Source organism: Pseudopodoces humilis, chromosome 1 (assembly GCF_049639895.1).
Source record: "Pseudopodoces humilis isolate 2021_Gansu_Grassland_sample_001 chromosome 1, ASM4963989v1, whole genome shotgun sequence".
Lineage (NCBI taxonomy): Eukaryota > Metazoa > Chordata > Aves > Passeriformes > Paridae > Pseudopodoces > Pseudopodoces humilis.
Genome location: NC_142200.1, coordinates 50,811,911 through 50,826,002, shown reverse-complemented (window position 1 = coordinate 50,826,002; position 14,092 = coordinate 50,811,911). Strand labels below are relative to the sequence as shown.

The following is a 14,092-nucleotide window of genomic DNA, read 5'->3' as shown; positions in this document are numbered from 1 at the left end:
GTCTCTATAATCAATCAAGTCCCAATCTATATATTGGGACTGCTGAGTGTTTTGAATAAATGGCAAAAGCAAGAGAAAAATGAAAAACAAATGTGAAAGAAAAGGAGTGCTTAAGAAGTGGTGGGGGAGTGGATGAAGGGAAAAATGGTGTGGACAGAGCTGTGACAAAATTGTGGCTTAAAGATGCTCTTGAAAGAATTAAGGCCCTGATTTCAGCATAGCTGATATATTTGACACACCAGAAGGAAGAAAGTCTATCAGCAAAACATCAGAAAAGATCTGGTCATTGTTTTGTTATTGTTGGAGTGCTATGGGGAAAAATTTATAGTAAATCTTGAATAAGAAGAAAATGTTTCTTCTGTTTGATGTCTTCTAGTTTTCCTCCCTTCTTCTGGAACTGCAGAAGATAATGCTTTCCAAAAATGTATTCTGCTGATTTCTGTTATAACTGTCTTAATTTAAAATGCATGGTTTTATTTTTCTGGGGGAATGTCCTTGTTTAGCCAGGAAAAGTAGCCTGCTGTAAGCATTACATAATGATACTGAGTACCTCTCCAATGATTCTTTAAAAGGGAAAGAAAGTCACTATTCACTTACAATAAAATATGTCTTTAATTGAGAACAGTAGCATGCTACTGTTTATAGAGTGCTTTCCTAGCAAAGCTCTGCTGCTGAAATCTGCATATACAGTTGCCTGTTTTTGTGGCCCTGTGAATAGTTTTGAGCATCAGAGATTTCTGAAGCTCCACTTCAGTTTAGAAAATAGGACAGATGTGTCCAAGGGAAAGTGGCCTCTTGCAGCAACTTGTAGCCTTAGGCTTTTCATTGGTGACCAACTAAGTGTGTCAAATTGAAGTTTATTTAGGCAGAAGAGTAGTGGAAGCCAAGAGTTGAGCTCAAATCAATTTGTTGCCTTTAACAAGGGTGGGGTAGGTTTTTAGTCAGGGCTGGTATTTTCTCAGCATCAGTAAAAGCAGCAGTTCAGGCTTTTCCTGCACTGTTAAGTTGTCTCAGATCTGCCAAACTAGTAGCGCTGGATTCTGCAGCTGCCCCACAAATTAAATTTCTGCAAACTGTGAGTCTTGTGCCTCGAGCAGTTGCAGTATTGGACTTGGCTGGTTTCGGTAAGACAGGTTATTAGAATATCCTTGTGTTCTAAACCATGTGAAAATTCATTAGGGAACTAGATCTGCTTTGTATCTTCTTAATATATGAGCTTGACTATTATTCAAACTGTAACACAATGGGTTTTGTTTAATTTTTTTTGTCTTGGCTTTTTGGTTTTGTTGCAGGGGTTTTGGTTTTTGTGTGTGTATGTTTAAGGTAGTAACTATTAGACTTATTAATTTTTTGTCTTTCTTCTTTCCATTTACAGTATTTTTTTTCCCCAATTTAAGCATAAAACATAAAAGTTCCTGAATTTGGAATAAAAAACATTGTAAAAGTGCCCGTGTGTTTTAACTTCCCTGGTAAAAGCAAGACATTTGTATGGTTAGAGCCATCCTGAAGTCAAACCTTCATGTTTAATGTTTAAATAAATAAAAATAAAAACAAACTTGGAAGTCAAACTAAACTATGACTTAAGTATCTCAAGTTGTTGATGCTTGTCAGTCTTGCACCAGTTCTTTTAACATTTGGAGCTCTTTGTCTTCTCTTGTCAAATGAAGTTATAGAAAGCGAAGTACTTTTCCTTTTTCTTTTCAATAGTTGGTATAATCAGGTTGGAATTGAAGAATATACCCAGGATACACAGTATCTCTTTCTGGGCTGCTGATGCTGATTTCTAAAATAGAGGTACAGCAGTGAACTGGAAATACCAGCTATCCTAAAATTGCCAAGGGAGTCCTCTGTCCTGTTAATACCTTGCAATTTCAGAAGTCTTGTAGTTGGGTTGATGTTTTTCAGACATGGTCTTTGCTTGAAAAAGAATCAGTCTCAGGGTTTTGTAAAAATTCGTTGGGTTTGTGGTTTGTTGGTTTGGGTTGGTTTTTGGGGTTTTTTTGGGTTTTTTTTAGCTTTTTTCAGGTTTGTTTTGGTTGTTTTTAATACTTTTTAATAAGCTGGGGCTATGCTGAGACAGCCATTTCTGTGTTTAAAAGCAGGAGACTTTCTAATCATTTTCATTCTTCATCTCCTGTGATAAAACTTTAACAATCTAAATGTCATCTTGGTTGTACTAAATAGTGTATTAATGTGGAACAAAAAATAATCTTTACTAGAAAAATATCTGGTTCCAAATATATGATTGTATATGATGATGGAAGACAATTACGAGAGTATGGTTTGCTATGATTGTTACATATCTTGAGATACCAACTGGCTAGCCAAGACTCATTTTTTTGAGGTATCATAGCAAAAGTAAATATCAGCTCTAAAACTGGTTTTATAAAAGCTTTTTATAAAAAAAAAAACATTCTGGAAGAAATAGCTTTTGAAGGAAACTGATTTGGACCCTTTGAGTAGAGTTGTAGTGAATTGTATTTTGTGAAAGAGTTTTGAATGCCATTGCGTCTGCACATACAAATGGTATAAAGTGTGCATTCTCCTGACAGGGTAATTTGGACTCCGTTTGATGAATTAATTCCAGTTTACACTTGTAGCCTTAAAATCACTGTTGTGTTTCTGCGGGGAAAAAGATACCCACTTCAGGTGGTACTGGAAATGAGCTGCTCCCAGTGCTGGCAGAAGACAAGATTTGCTCTGCCCTGATGTCGTGTGCTGCTGTATGTACGTGGCAGCACAGAATAGCTGTTCCATGGAGGAAACCCATCAGTGGCATTGGGGAATAATCTTCTGCCCCCAAGGCCCTTACTTGCTTACGAAAGTTATTTTCCAAACCTGAGTTGTTTGGAAGACTTCAGTGTGTGTCTTCACTGCTGTAATTGGGGTGTTGCTGTTTAATCTGTTACTCTGCTGTGGAATTTGGGTATTTTTCAGTCCTAAACTGGACTTCCCTGCTGTCTTTGTTACTGAGTTTCCTACGGTAGTGACAGTTGAGAAAGATACATTGTACTGCTTTTGAATCTGCTGTTCAATCACTTTGTAATTTCTGTTTCTTTAGGGATGTTAGGTATGACTTTACACTTAGATGTTTTAATGGTGTCTTTGAATCTATACAAGCCAAGAAGTAGTTTGGCATATAAGCCCAGTGCTTGGCAAATGTTAAGTTATCTCACATAAACCCTTGTTAGATTAAAAATGCTTATCTTTGTATTAAGACAGCTGGGTGTTCTCCATTCTCAAATGTAGACTAGCCACAGGCTTGTGAGAGCTTGAACAAGGGCCTTGTGTCTGAGTTTTTCACTTAAGTAAATTAGTATAATTCATACTTTTTCTTTTTTGGTACCAGCTTGTGAATGGCTTAGATGATACAAGATTTCATCGTTGTGTGCTGAAGTGCATTAACTGGCTTTAAAAGTTGGCCCCAGCCAGCATTAGTACAATATTGGCATTTTGCTTAGAGTGCAAGAGGCTCCAGAAGATTTAAATCTTATTTTCTGAAGTTTCTTTAAGAGTCTGTATCTTCATTTCTGAAATCCATGTGTACTTTGGCTTACAGATATCTTTTTCAAGAAATGATGGGGGGAAAATAAACGTCCTGAAGGGCTGGTGCTTATTTGAGTATAGCCAACTAGGATGTTTTTCTTCTGAATGAAGAGTAATCTCTTTACTGCAGGAGTAAGTTGTAAATGCCATTTCCAAAACAATCTGATTTTGAAAACAATTATTAGGCTAATTGGTCATTAAGTTTTGAAGCTCTATAATCAGGCTTAATGTAAATGGCCTCACAACCCTAATTACTTAATAGTGTGCTTAAATGGTTTTATTAATGTAGGTTCAATTATTGCAGTTGGTATTTTGAGACATGCCAACATTACCTGTCAAACAGCACATATTGCAGCATTTCATATAACAAAAATGTTCATATGTATGCAGTATTAATGGGAATACTAATATTTGCCTTTCCCAGCTGCCAGTATCTCCAGCTGTATTTTCTTCCCTTCCCATCCTCATGTTTCAGGATTTTCACTATCTCATCTCCCACCTCATGCTATGCTAAGAATTTTCTCCTGTGCTTGATGTAAACCTCTTTTGTCTCTCCATGCATCTGATGAGTGACTAAGGGTGACTTTACCCTCCCTCATTAGTCTGTGTTTCACTCCTTGCTCTGCCAGTCAGTAATGAAATCCATTTCTGGAGAAAAGAGCCTGACTACTGAAGCAGCACATGCCTCAGACACATCAGCCTTTCTGCTGGACTCCTAAGCTAAAAAGAATGGGCTCTGGTTACAGTGTATTTCCACTTGTCTAGCTTTTCTTTTATCTTTGAAAGAGGTAGGAAAGTCAGAGGGAAAGATGAAATGGGAAATAGTAGAAACCGACAGGGAAAATATGTATGTTTGTAGAAGGAAAAAAAGAGGGTAGTGGAAAGTTATCTTTGGGAAGAGGAGAGGATAGATAAAGCTGTGTCAGGGGAGGTTTAGGTTGGATATTAAGGAAAGCTTCTTCACCCAGAGAGTGGCTGGGCACTGGATCAGGCTCCCCTGTGAAGTGGTCACGGCACCAGCCTGACAGTTCCGGAAGCATTTGGACAATGCTCTCAGGCACATGGTGTGACTCTTCGTGTTGGTCCTTTGCAGAGCCAGGAGTTGGGCTTTGATGGTCTTTTTGGATCCCTTTTAACTCAGGATATTCTGTGGTTCTGTGAATTATTCTTTTATAGAATGGAAGTGTTAATGCAAAGCCATGCACTTTCACCATTCCCTGTTGCTTACAACCCTTAATAAGAACAAAGGGCAATATTATTAATATTCAGATGTGCTAAAACACTTATAAAAATTGTCAGTTACAGAAGCTTTAATGTCATCAGTGGTTGTTCTTCATAAACAGTTTTAGAACACAAAAACCTTACAATCCCTCACAAATATAGTGGAATTTCACTGCTGCTTTCATTTTGGAATGTTCATAGTTGGATAATGAAAGCATTGCAGACTTTTTTCTAAATACTGTACGTTGCTGCAGAATAAAGCATTGTGAAATAAATCTAGTTGTTGGGTGGCTCTGGAATAATGACTCCATTTATAAATAACTGCTCTGAAGCAATTAGTTGGTATTATACTGTGCAGTTCTAAAATAATCCCCTTTTAATTCCAGTATGCAGCTGATGGTGATGCTTTACTTCCTTATAGCTGAAGTGGAATAGAGAGTAAACTGAAGCCTCAGCAGGGTTGAAATAAACATTACACATTTATATATACAAGCTGAGTGTATGTGCTAGGGGTAGCCAGGTGAACGTGCTGGCACTTTACATGAGAGATGGTGTCCGATTTTAGGGGAAATGTGTTATTTCTTGGATGAAGAGAAAATAGTTAATTACTTCTGTGATTTTGGAGTCAGTTTAGGATGTTGATTTGAATAGTCGTTTGTGTAATAGCTAAAACTGAGGGTTCCTTTATTCAGAAAAAAGTCTTCCCACTGAAGGAGGTACTGATTTGAACATTTTAATAATGGTTTTGTGTGGTCTGGAAATGAAGAGGTAGAACTGTGTCATTTTATTCTGGAAGCTTCTTTTCAAAATTATTTCATTAACAGAAGAAATGGAAGCCATTTTCACTGCCTTCTGTCATTCTCTTAATTTTGCTTGATTCTTAAAACTCAATTCAGTGTAATTCTGTATCTAGATAATACACAAGAGATGATAGAATGAAATAAAATGCTAATGAGTAAGGAAATCTAGTCTTTTATATTAATATTTCTTTTCAAAGTTTTTGTTTTAACAAATTGCAGGGTTTCTTTTTAGTAAATTGCTACTTTAAGGAATAGATAGACTTGTACTTTCAAGAGATAGTTTGAAAAGATCAGCATTTAAAAATACTTCCTCTACCAAATGGAAAAATTCAGGCAAATGTTATGTAGAACCTAGCTGTACACAATGTTTTTTCCAGACTGCCTAAGATAGAAACTTGACATGAAGTAGAATTCTGCTCCTGGATTTTGTTTATACTGTGTAAAATCCTGGTCCTTGACTATATTGTACAGTGCAAAAAACACAGAGTGCTGACGTATTCCCCGGCTGGATGAACTTCGGCTTTACGAAGCAACATGTAACTGCTGTGCCCTGTTCACTGTGTTGATAAATGTGCTGGTTTTGGCAGAAGTGGTTAATTTTCTTCATAGTAACTAATATTGGGCCATGTTTTGGATTTGTGCTGGAAACAGTGTTTAAGCTGCCTTAAATTTATGAGCATGGAACATAACGCAGGGTAATGCTCAAGTCTTCACTGCAAATGTGAGAGGAATTCATACACCACTTCCCATGGACTGGCAACTGTTCAGCCATTCCCAGGAGAACAGGGCTTCATCACACCTGACAGTGACTTGGGATGATAAACACCACCATTATGAACTTCCCCCCCATTCCACCTTCTTCCATCAGCTCTATATGATCAGCATACCACCATGGTCTGGGGTGTCCCTGTGGTCGGTTGGGATCAGCTATCCTGGCTGTGTTCCCCCTGTGCATCTCCTGCCGATTGCTGGTGAAGTGGGGTGAAAGGCAGAAGAGACCCTGGCTCTGTGTAAATGCTGCTCAGCAATAACTAAAACATCCCTGAGTTATCAACTCTGTTTCCTGCAAAAATCAGAAACATGCCCCCTACCAGCTACCCTGAAGAAAATTAATGCTGTGCCAGCCAAAACCAACACAGTGACCAAGCTGTAAATTTGGTTTTAAACAACAGGGAAGTTTAAACTGAAATGGCAGACACTTGTTATATATTGAAGCCTCCTGGAATCTCTGCTCGAAGCTGCCACCTGTTCAAGCTAAAGACAAAGCTGAGGAATAGATGAAGGGAATGAGAAAGCTCTCTGACTTAAGTGGATTTTTTTGGCATTGTTGCTTGAGTCTTAAGGAAACATAGAGCAAAAAAAAGCTCTACTGTAACTGCATCAGACTGCAAGATTAGGCTCTATTCAGTACACACTGGAGCATATGCTTCAGCCTTTGTAGAATTGAACTCTTATCTAAATTGGTAAGCTTAAGGTTCAGTTTCTTGCATAGCAGCAGTAATTCCCCAGAACAGCACAAACGCCTTTTGATGGTGAATTACGGTGTTGTGTTACACAGCCAGTTCCCTACACAGCACTCCTTGTTTGTTGCTTTGAATCGACCTTACAAAGATCCCAGAGCTGTGTACTTAGAAGTTAGGGAACATAAGAACTAAGGTGACTTTACAGTTCTAATTCATTCCTGGGCATGAATGTTTCAAATCTTTAATTGCATCGTCTTATCTGCCTGTGTTCTTCACAAAGACAGAGCTGACTTAGTGGCTCAAGAAGAAAGGAGCTCACTTTACGTCTGCAGGTCTTTAGTATTGTCAGGTGGCTGACATAATTGCTGCATAATAGATGAACCCTGTTCTGAAGGAAAAGGATCTCGTGGTTTTTGTACGTCCTGCACTCTTACTGGAGTCCTTCATAAAAAAATACATGAATCCAATTTCACAGCAGACTTTGTCAATTTGGGGAAAGGGAGTGTTGCCATTGCTTTATCAGTGGGTGGGCAAACTGTAGAGGTGTCAAAGAGGTATGGGAACAATCTCCCCATTTTGAGTGCCTAGTGTCCAAAGTATGTACACTGCTCTTGATATGCTTAATACAGAGTTGTTGTTGGCTTTGATTGCAGAGGTATTTGTAAAGCATCAAGACAGAGTTCAGACTGCAATCAAATGAGTGGTGTGCAGTTAGTTTCTGAAGAGCCTGGCTTGAACATTTTGCACAGCTTCACACTAGGCAAAGGAGTGAATTGACTTTCTCAGCATTTTGCTTCTTCCCCTCAGTTCTAGCGCCTTCTTTTACCACTGCTTACTTCCATCATCAGACAGTTCTGCTACTTGAGGGAATTGTGTGATTGCACAGGGAGATCAATATTAAGTGCCAGTTCTTGCTGTTTAATTATGCTGCTGTGGTGAAGTCAAAAGCTGCATCAGCTAGATCAGTTCTTTGATAGGGTTTATTGTCTGGCTTCATGAACAGTAGCATTGGCATAAATGGAAGCTGCAGGTTTTGTGTCTGGGATGGTGGGAACTGCCCGAAGCAAGTTCAGAAGCCATTTAAGAAGCGCTGCTGCCAAACATGCAGCCTCAGTCAGATTGATTTTGCTTACTCTCCATCTGCTTTCACCTTTGCCCTCCCTCCCTCCCTGTCCCCAGTCATCTTCTGTCTGCCACAAGAAATAAGGCATGAGTCCTAACATGGGAGAACAAGATTCTAGGGCTAAGTGTTGTTACATAAGTCTCTTGTACCCCTAGATCATGTCCTGGGCATGTTTTGAAATATGGGAAAGGTTGACACAAGTTCCTCCAGCCGTGGTTTTGGGCACTGGTTCCCATTTCTTGTCCATCAAATTCCCATCCTCCTTGCCCAGCCTGATGGTTCCTCATCTTGCTCTGTTTGCCATCTACACTCTTTTCAAACAAATGGCTCTTGGGAGAGGGGCTGTGTACAGCATGTTTGCAGAGGTAATGTCTTTCTTTGTCTCAAAATGTACTCAGGAAGGAAGGACTCTTCCATTTGTAGTTGCTCTGCCTTCAGTGGATACTGGGCAGCTGTAAATGGAGGGTGCTTGCAAGGCTTCTTTAACTCGGCCACCTTTGTGCAGGTTGTCACACAAGTGGAAAAAAACATACTGATGTGTCCAAGTTGACATGTAAAAGGACTCCTTTCTCAGGCACACTTCAAGCCCTCTTCCAGAACTGAAGAAGGTGGGCCTTGTCAGATAAAAGGACCCAAACTGAATTAAATGTAGGAAGAAAATAGATACCTTTGCCAACTTGACTCTTGAAATCACCCGATCTACTTTGGTTGATCACACACACACACACCCGCACCCATCACCTCATCCTAATGAACAGTTGCACCTTCCATGTGTTCTAAAGACTGCTCTGGCAAATTTTTATAAGGAAGCAAAAGATTGAGTTTCTACAATAGGAATATTTTCTTTCTTTGCATTAGTATGATATGGAGACTTCAACTTTCAGAATTAATAATCTTATTAACTGTTAGTTTGTCCTAGTTACAGGTGCATATTTTGGTCACTAGACTAGAGTTCAGCATTTTAAGGTGTGAATTTTTGTTAGATCTGCTAAAATGTGCACATAGTTTGTGTAGCATTCTTCAGGAGCTGAGTTCTTCAATACGAACCTCAGGATGTCTGTGCTGCTTATGGAGTTCAACCTGCATATGTTTCAGAACATCTGAAGTTTAAATAAAAATGTTTTTCTCCTGTGTGTTCCTGATAGCATTTGGGAAGAGATACAGAGCAGACTGGAAGACATTTTTTACTTTATTGTCATGAAAAGCAAACCTGTACAATACTGATTTATCTGAGACTTCATTTTGTATTTGCAACTTGGTCACCAATTCATAAACTTTCCAGAGGATCCCTGGAAATGTTCAAGGCCAGGTTAGATGAGGCTTTGAGCGACCTGGTCTAGTAGAACCCCCTATCCCCAGGGGTTGGAACTAGATGATCTAAAAGATCCCCTTCAACTCTGATTTTGGTGTGTTTTTCTATAGGAAAAGTAATTCAAGTCTGTAGTGAAAGAATTGGAGGCCAAAGGCATTTAGTTACTTCATGTGCAGTGATCTTCTCTGTTCTCATTGTCCTCAGTGAAGAAAAGACTGCACACAGCAGGGGACTTGCTTTGTCTTTGTTATGTTTTATTTAGACCTGAGTTTACACTTGTAGCCAGTGTTCAAGAAAGCCAAGTGCTGCACACATTTGCTGTGTTAAATACAAATGCATGTTGCATGCTTCTGTTTAACAAAAGGTTGTATTTTTAATGAATCATGTTAATTACAAGTATTCCAAGGAAGATGGTTCAAGTTATACTATTAAGTTTTACCTGAACAACTTCTAGGTAAAAATTCAGTAGGGCATACATATCTATCCTGTGACATATACATCTTATTATTTGAAGTATTGTAAATCAAATTAGTATAATTTGAGAGTAGTTGATGGGGTTTTTTATGTCTTTTTATAGGTAATCAGTAGACTTGTAGTAATAGCACATGTCAGCAAATCCTGAAAGGGCAGAAGTACTTAGTTCTGATTTTTTATCCCCATGGAGAAATTAGGCATGTAATAAGGTCCTGCTTCTTAAATTGAATCTGTTTTTCAAACAGTTGGGATTTAATCCATGCCTGTATTGCTTCTTTTGCTTCTTCTCTGATCCCCTAGATATATGTGCATATTCTGTGGGGATTAGGGTTCATCCAGGCAGCGTGCCATTTCTTGAATTTAAAAAGTGAATTAAATGTTTTCTAATTAATCACCAACTTTGGTGAGAAACACATCACAAAGGTTTAACAGAAGCAGCTGGAAAGATGCATAAGCTTTTTCCATCTGGCAATGACATCGGTGGCCTTGAAAAACAAAGAATGAAGAGCAGCATCTGTGGTTATGGCTGTCCTGTTCAGTGGGATCTTTCCTGTTTGAGAGGCTGTGGCCCAGACTCCCCTTCAGTTCCTTTCTTCTCACAGTGGTGCCAGTTCTGGGCTGACTTTCTGCGTAGGGGGTTTCTGTGAAGTAGGTGATGCACATAGGGAGTTTGGACAGTTCTGATACTCATGACGTTTGGTGGCTGGCTGTCTTACACCTCTTCTTGTTTTATTACTAAAAATGTGAGACATGACTTTTTAGTAGCTTGGCAGCACAGGGCGTAGTTTTATCTGGCTTTGTAAAAAGATGGTTAAAATGAAGCTTGACAAACACACACTGACGTGAACACTTGAGAACATACTTTGTATGTAGAGTCCTGTAAGAGGCTTACTCTGGCAGGATCTGGGAGCATGCTTGTTAACATATATTGTGCCTTTTTTGGTTTTGTTTTGACCCTTACAGAACCAACAGTGCGGGCAGAACTGATGGAACAGGTGCCTCATATTGCTATGTTCTGTCAAGAAAACAGACCTTCAATCCCTTATGCTTTTTCCAAATACCTGCTACCTATTGTGGTGCGATACCTCGCAGACCAGAATAACCAGGTAAGGTTCTTGTAGGAGCAGTCTACTAGCTGGTGAAATATTGCTGTGATGCCAAACTATTTAAATTTGGCATCATACAAGTGTTTTATATTTTGGGATATAAGGATTTGGATTGGACATGAAATACATGGAACTATGAATTTATTTTAAGGAAATAATAAAGAAAAACTTTTAAAGAAAATATAATGACAGTTTTTTACATCTAATGTGATCTGTCCTGATTTGGGGCCTTTTATCTGGTATTGCATTCGTATGGACAAAATCAGTTATTTAGACAAGCTTACATAAATTCTGGCAAAAAAGGAACAGTAGTAGTGAAAAACTGAGTCCTTTGTATAATTCATTTTTTAACACCATGATATATCTTCATTACCAGTTATTTGTATATCAGTCCAGTAAAAGTTTAGGATTGAATTCATGTGGTTTGTTTCTCTGAATGTATAAGTTAGCTTGTCCAAAGCTTTCTTGAGGCTTCTTCAGTCATTTCAGACTAGTCTAATGCTAGTTGATACATTATTTTCAATATTTTAGGCCTCTTGAGTTTGTCACTTTTTTCCCTGTCCTTTACATAGTAAAAGATAACTACCCAAACCTATTTTTCTTGGTAGTTGTTCTGCTAATTTGTGTATCACATGTATAGTACTACAACCATACTTTTGTTTGATATTCTCCTTCTAGAAGATTCAGTGGTTATTTTCATTGTTTGAAGCTCTGTTGAATAGTTCATTGGGCTGCGGATCTCTGAAACAAAGAGCACATAGGAGTTTCCAAAATTGCTGCATTGCAGTGTATGTAGTCTCTTGCTGTATGTAATGGTTTCTCTTCTGATGAAATTGTCCTTTTAGAGGCAGGGGTTAGCCAGCTATGAATGGGTATCTTACATGGGTATCTTAATTCTGTAAATTTTTTTTTAAATGAAACTAAGCAAAAATGTGTCTCAGAATTCAAAAGCATTGGAAATAAACACAATTTTTTCTTGCCAGCCTATTTCTTGTTAATCTCAGAAAAAGAGGATTTGTTTAGTAAAATTCATCTTCCTTAGAAATTTGTTCCGCTCCATTAGTTGTGCTGCTTTTTCTTCACACATTTGCTTGAGATTTGCCATGACTACTCTTTTTGACATTAAAACAAGTCGTGTGTGAACCCAAGAAACACTCTCACATTGTCAACTAAGGCAGGTGTCTGCCTCCATGCTTCCCAAAACACAGGACAGCAAATAAGAAGTTCTTGCACTTGTGGAGCACTTGTCCTCTAACTGTGTGCAGTTAGTACTGCTGTGTGTTGGTATATAGGTACAGGTTCCAAAATACAGAACACATGTATTTCAACAAATAAAACTCTCTTTGAGTTGCTTGGTTCAATTTTTGTCTTTTTATGGCAGGTAAGAAAAACAAGCCAGGCAGCATTGTTAGTGCTGTTGGAGCAAGAACTCATTGAGAGATATGATGTGGAGACCAAAGTGTGCCCTGTGCTGATAGATCTGACAGCTCCAGACAGCAACGACGATGTGAAGACAGAAGCTGTGGCTGTAAGTAACAGCAGTACCAAATCACACAGCTAAAAGTTAGCCTGAATGCTTGATAGTGCAGTGGTCATGGTGTGTTTCAAGTTGCACAGCCATTACTAAAAGGAAAATGCTATATTCCCTCTCTGTAACAAATCTGTAACTTCTGTGCTGTGTCGGTGCTGTACACTCTGGTCAAGTTAAGATTTAAATTCAGTAGCTTATATATGCTGTTAAAAAAAGTCTGGCTGGACAAGACAGTGCAGGGGATTAATTTTATTGACTCCTAAAGCATCTGCTGTGTTGGCTTTTCAGTTTTTTGAAGGTTTGTCTGTTTATTTTATGGAAGTTTAGATTGCCTGTGTGGAAAATTTCCATCAGTTCAAAAGCTTTAGTGCCTCAGTTCTATTGTTCCTTGCTGTATGTCTATTCTCTTTATTGATTTTGTTGTGTTTTATTGGACAAAGTAATAAGCATCTGAGTTGATTAACTCATGGTTGGTTGGTGGGGTTTTTTATGCATTAGACACAGCCTTCGTATTTAAAATGTATGTGTTGAATTAAAATAGTAAGCACATTAGTTAATTTATAATGTGGAAATAGCAGATGTATGCCCTTTTATTTCCTTTGTTTTTTTGCAATTTATATTGATGCTTTCTGCTGGGTGAATTTTTTTTCTTTTCTTTTTGCTTGAGAGAGACCTCATTTAATATTTTACTTTACTGCAGTGGCTGGACTGATAAACAATAAAAAGACTCCAGCACTGTTGCACTTGGCACAAAATTTCTACTGCTTCCTGATGAAGCTTACAAATACAAAAGGGAATAAAATATAAGCAGATTAGCTTTATCTGTCTTCATGGTTTTGAAGGTATTGAAACTTGATAGAAATTTCTGTACCTCATCAACCACCTAGAGGTTAGAAAAGTCATCATTTGTTACTAGAGGGGAATGAATGTAAATAGTTCTACTGACATGATTGGGAAGGATAAACATAAAATTATTTTTGCTTTTTAAAACTTTTTTTTTAAGTTTCAGTACAAATTAGAATGAAAGAACAGTTAGAGGGAAGAGTTCTTTTCTGGCATGATACATTTCTTTGGGAATTTTATATTTGGGAGTTGCATATATGCAGTGTAGTGTTGTAATTAATTTTAAACCATACAGGGCTCAGAAGTTTCTTAAGCATATTAATTGGCAATAATTTTCTGTTAATTGTACACATATGCATTTCGTATTGAAATAGTAAAAGAATCGTGTACTATTTTTTTAGAGGTCTCTTGGGTAACATAGAATAATTTCTAAGAGTCCAATTATCTTTGTTAGCTGGGAATTGGATTCAGTTTATTGGAAGATCAGTGTCATCTTCTACACCTGTGTTGTGTCATGACAAGGAAATGGGAAATTTGGTTCTCTGCAAAAGTGGCCAAGCCTTTTCAATACAAATTTTGTTTTCAATATTTTTCACAGTTTTCAGTAGAATGAAGAGTAGATGTAAAAACCCTCTGCTTAGCTGACACAGAATGGTGTGTTGTGCAGGCGTCT

General features: G+C 38.1%; 1 protein-coding gene across 6 annotated transcripts in view; it reads left to right on the top strand.

Moving 5' to 3' along the window:
• The window catches only part of PPP4R1 (protein phosphatase 4 regulatory subunit 1), a 64,437-nt gene that overhangs the window by 24,392 nt on the left and 25,953 nt on the right, over positions 1–14,092 (top strand). For all 6 annotated transcript variants that reach the window (XM_088055587.1, XM_088055589.1, XM_088055579.1 and 3 more), the window contains 2 exons: positions 10,903–11,050; positions 12,432–12,573. In XM_088055587.1, coding sequence (XP_087911713.1) covers positions 10,903–11,050; positions 12,432–12,573 — 290 coding nt within the window. The remainder of the gene's footprint in view (positions 1–10,902; positions 11,051–12,431; positions 12,574–14,092) is intronic.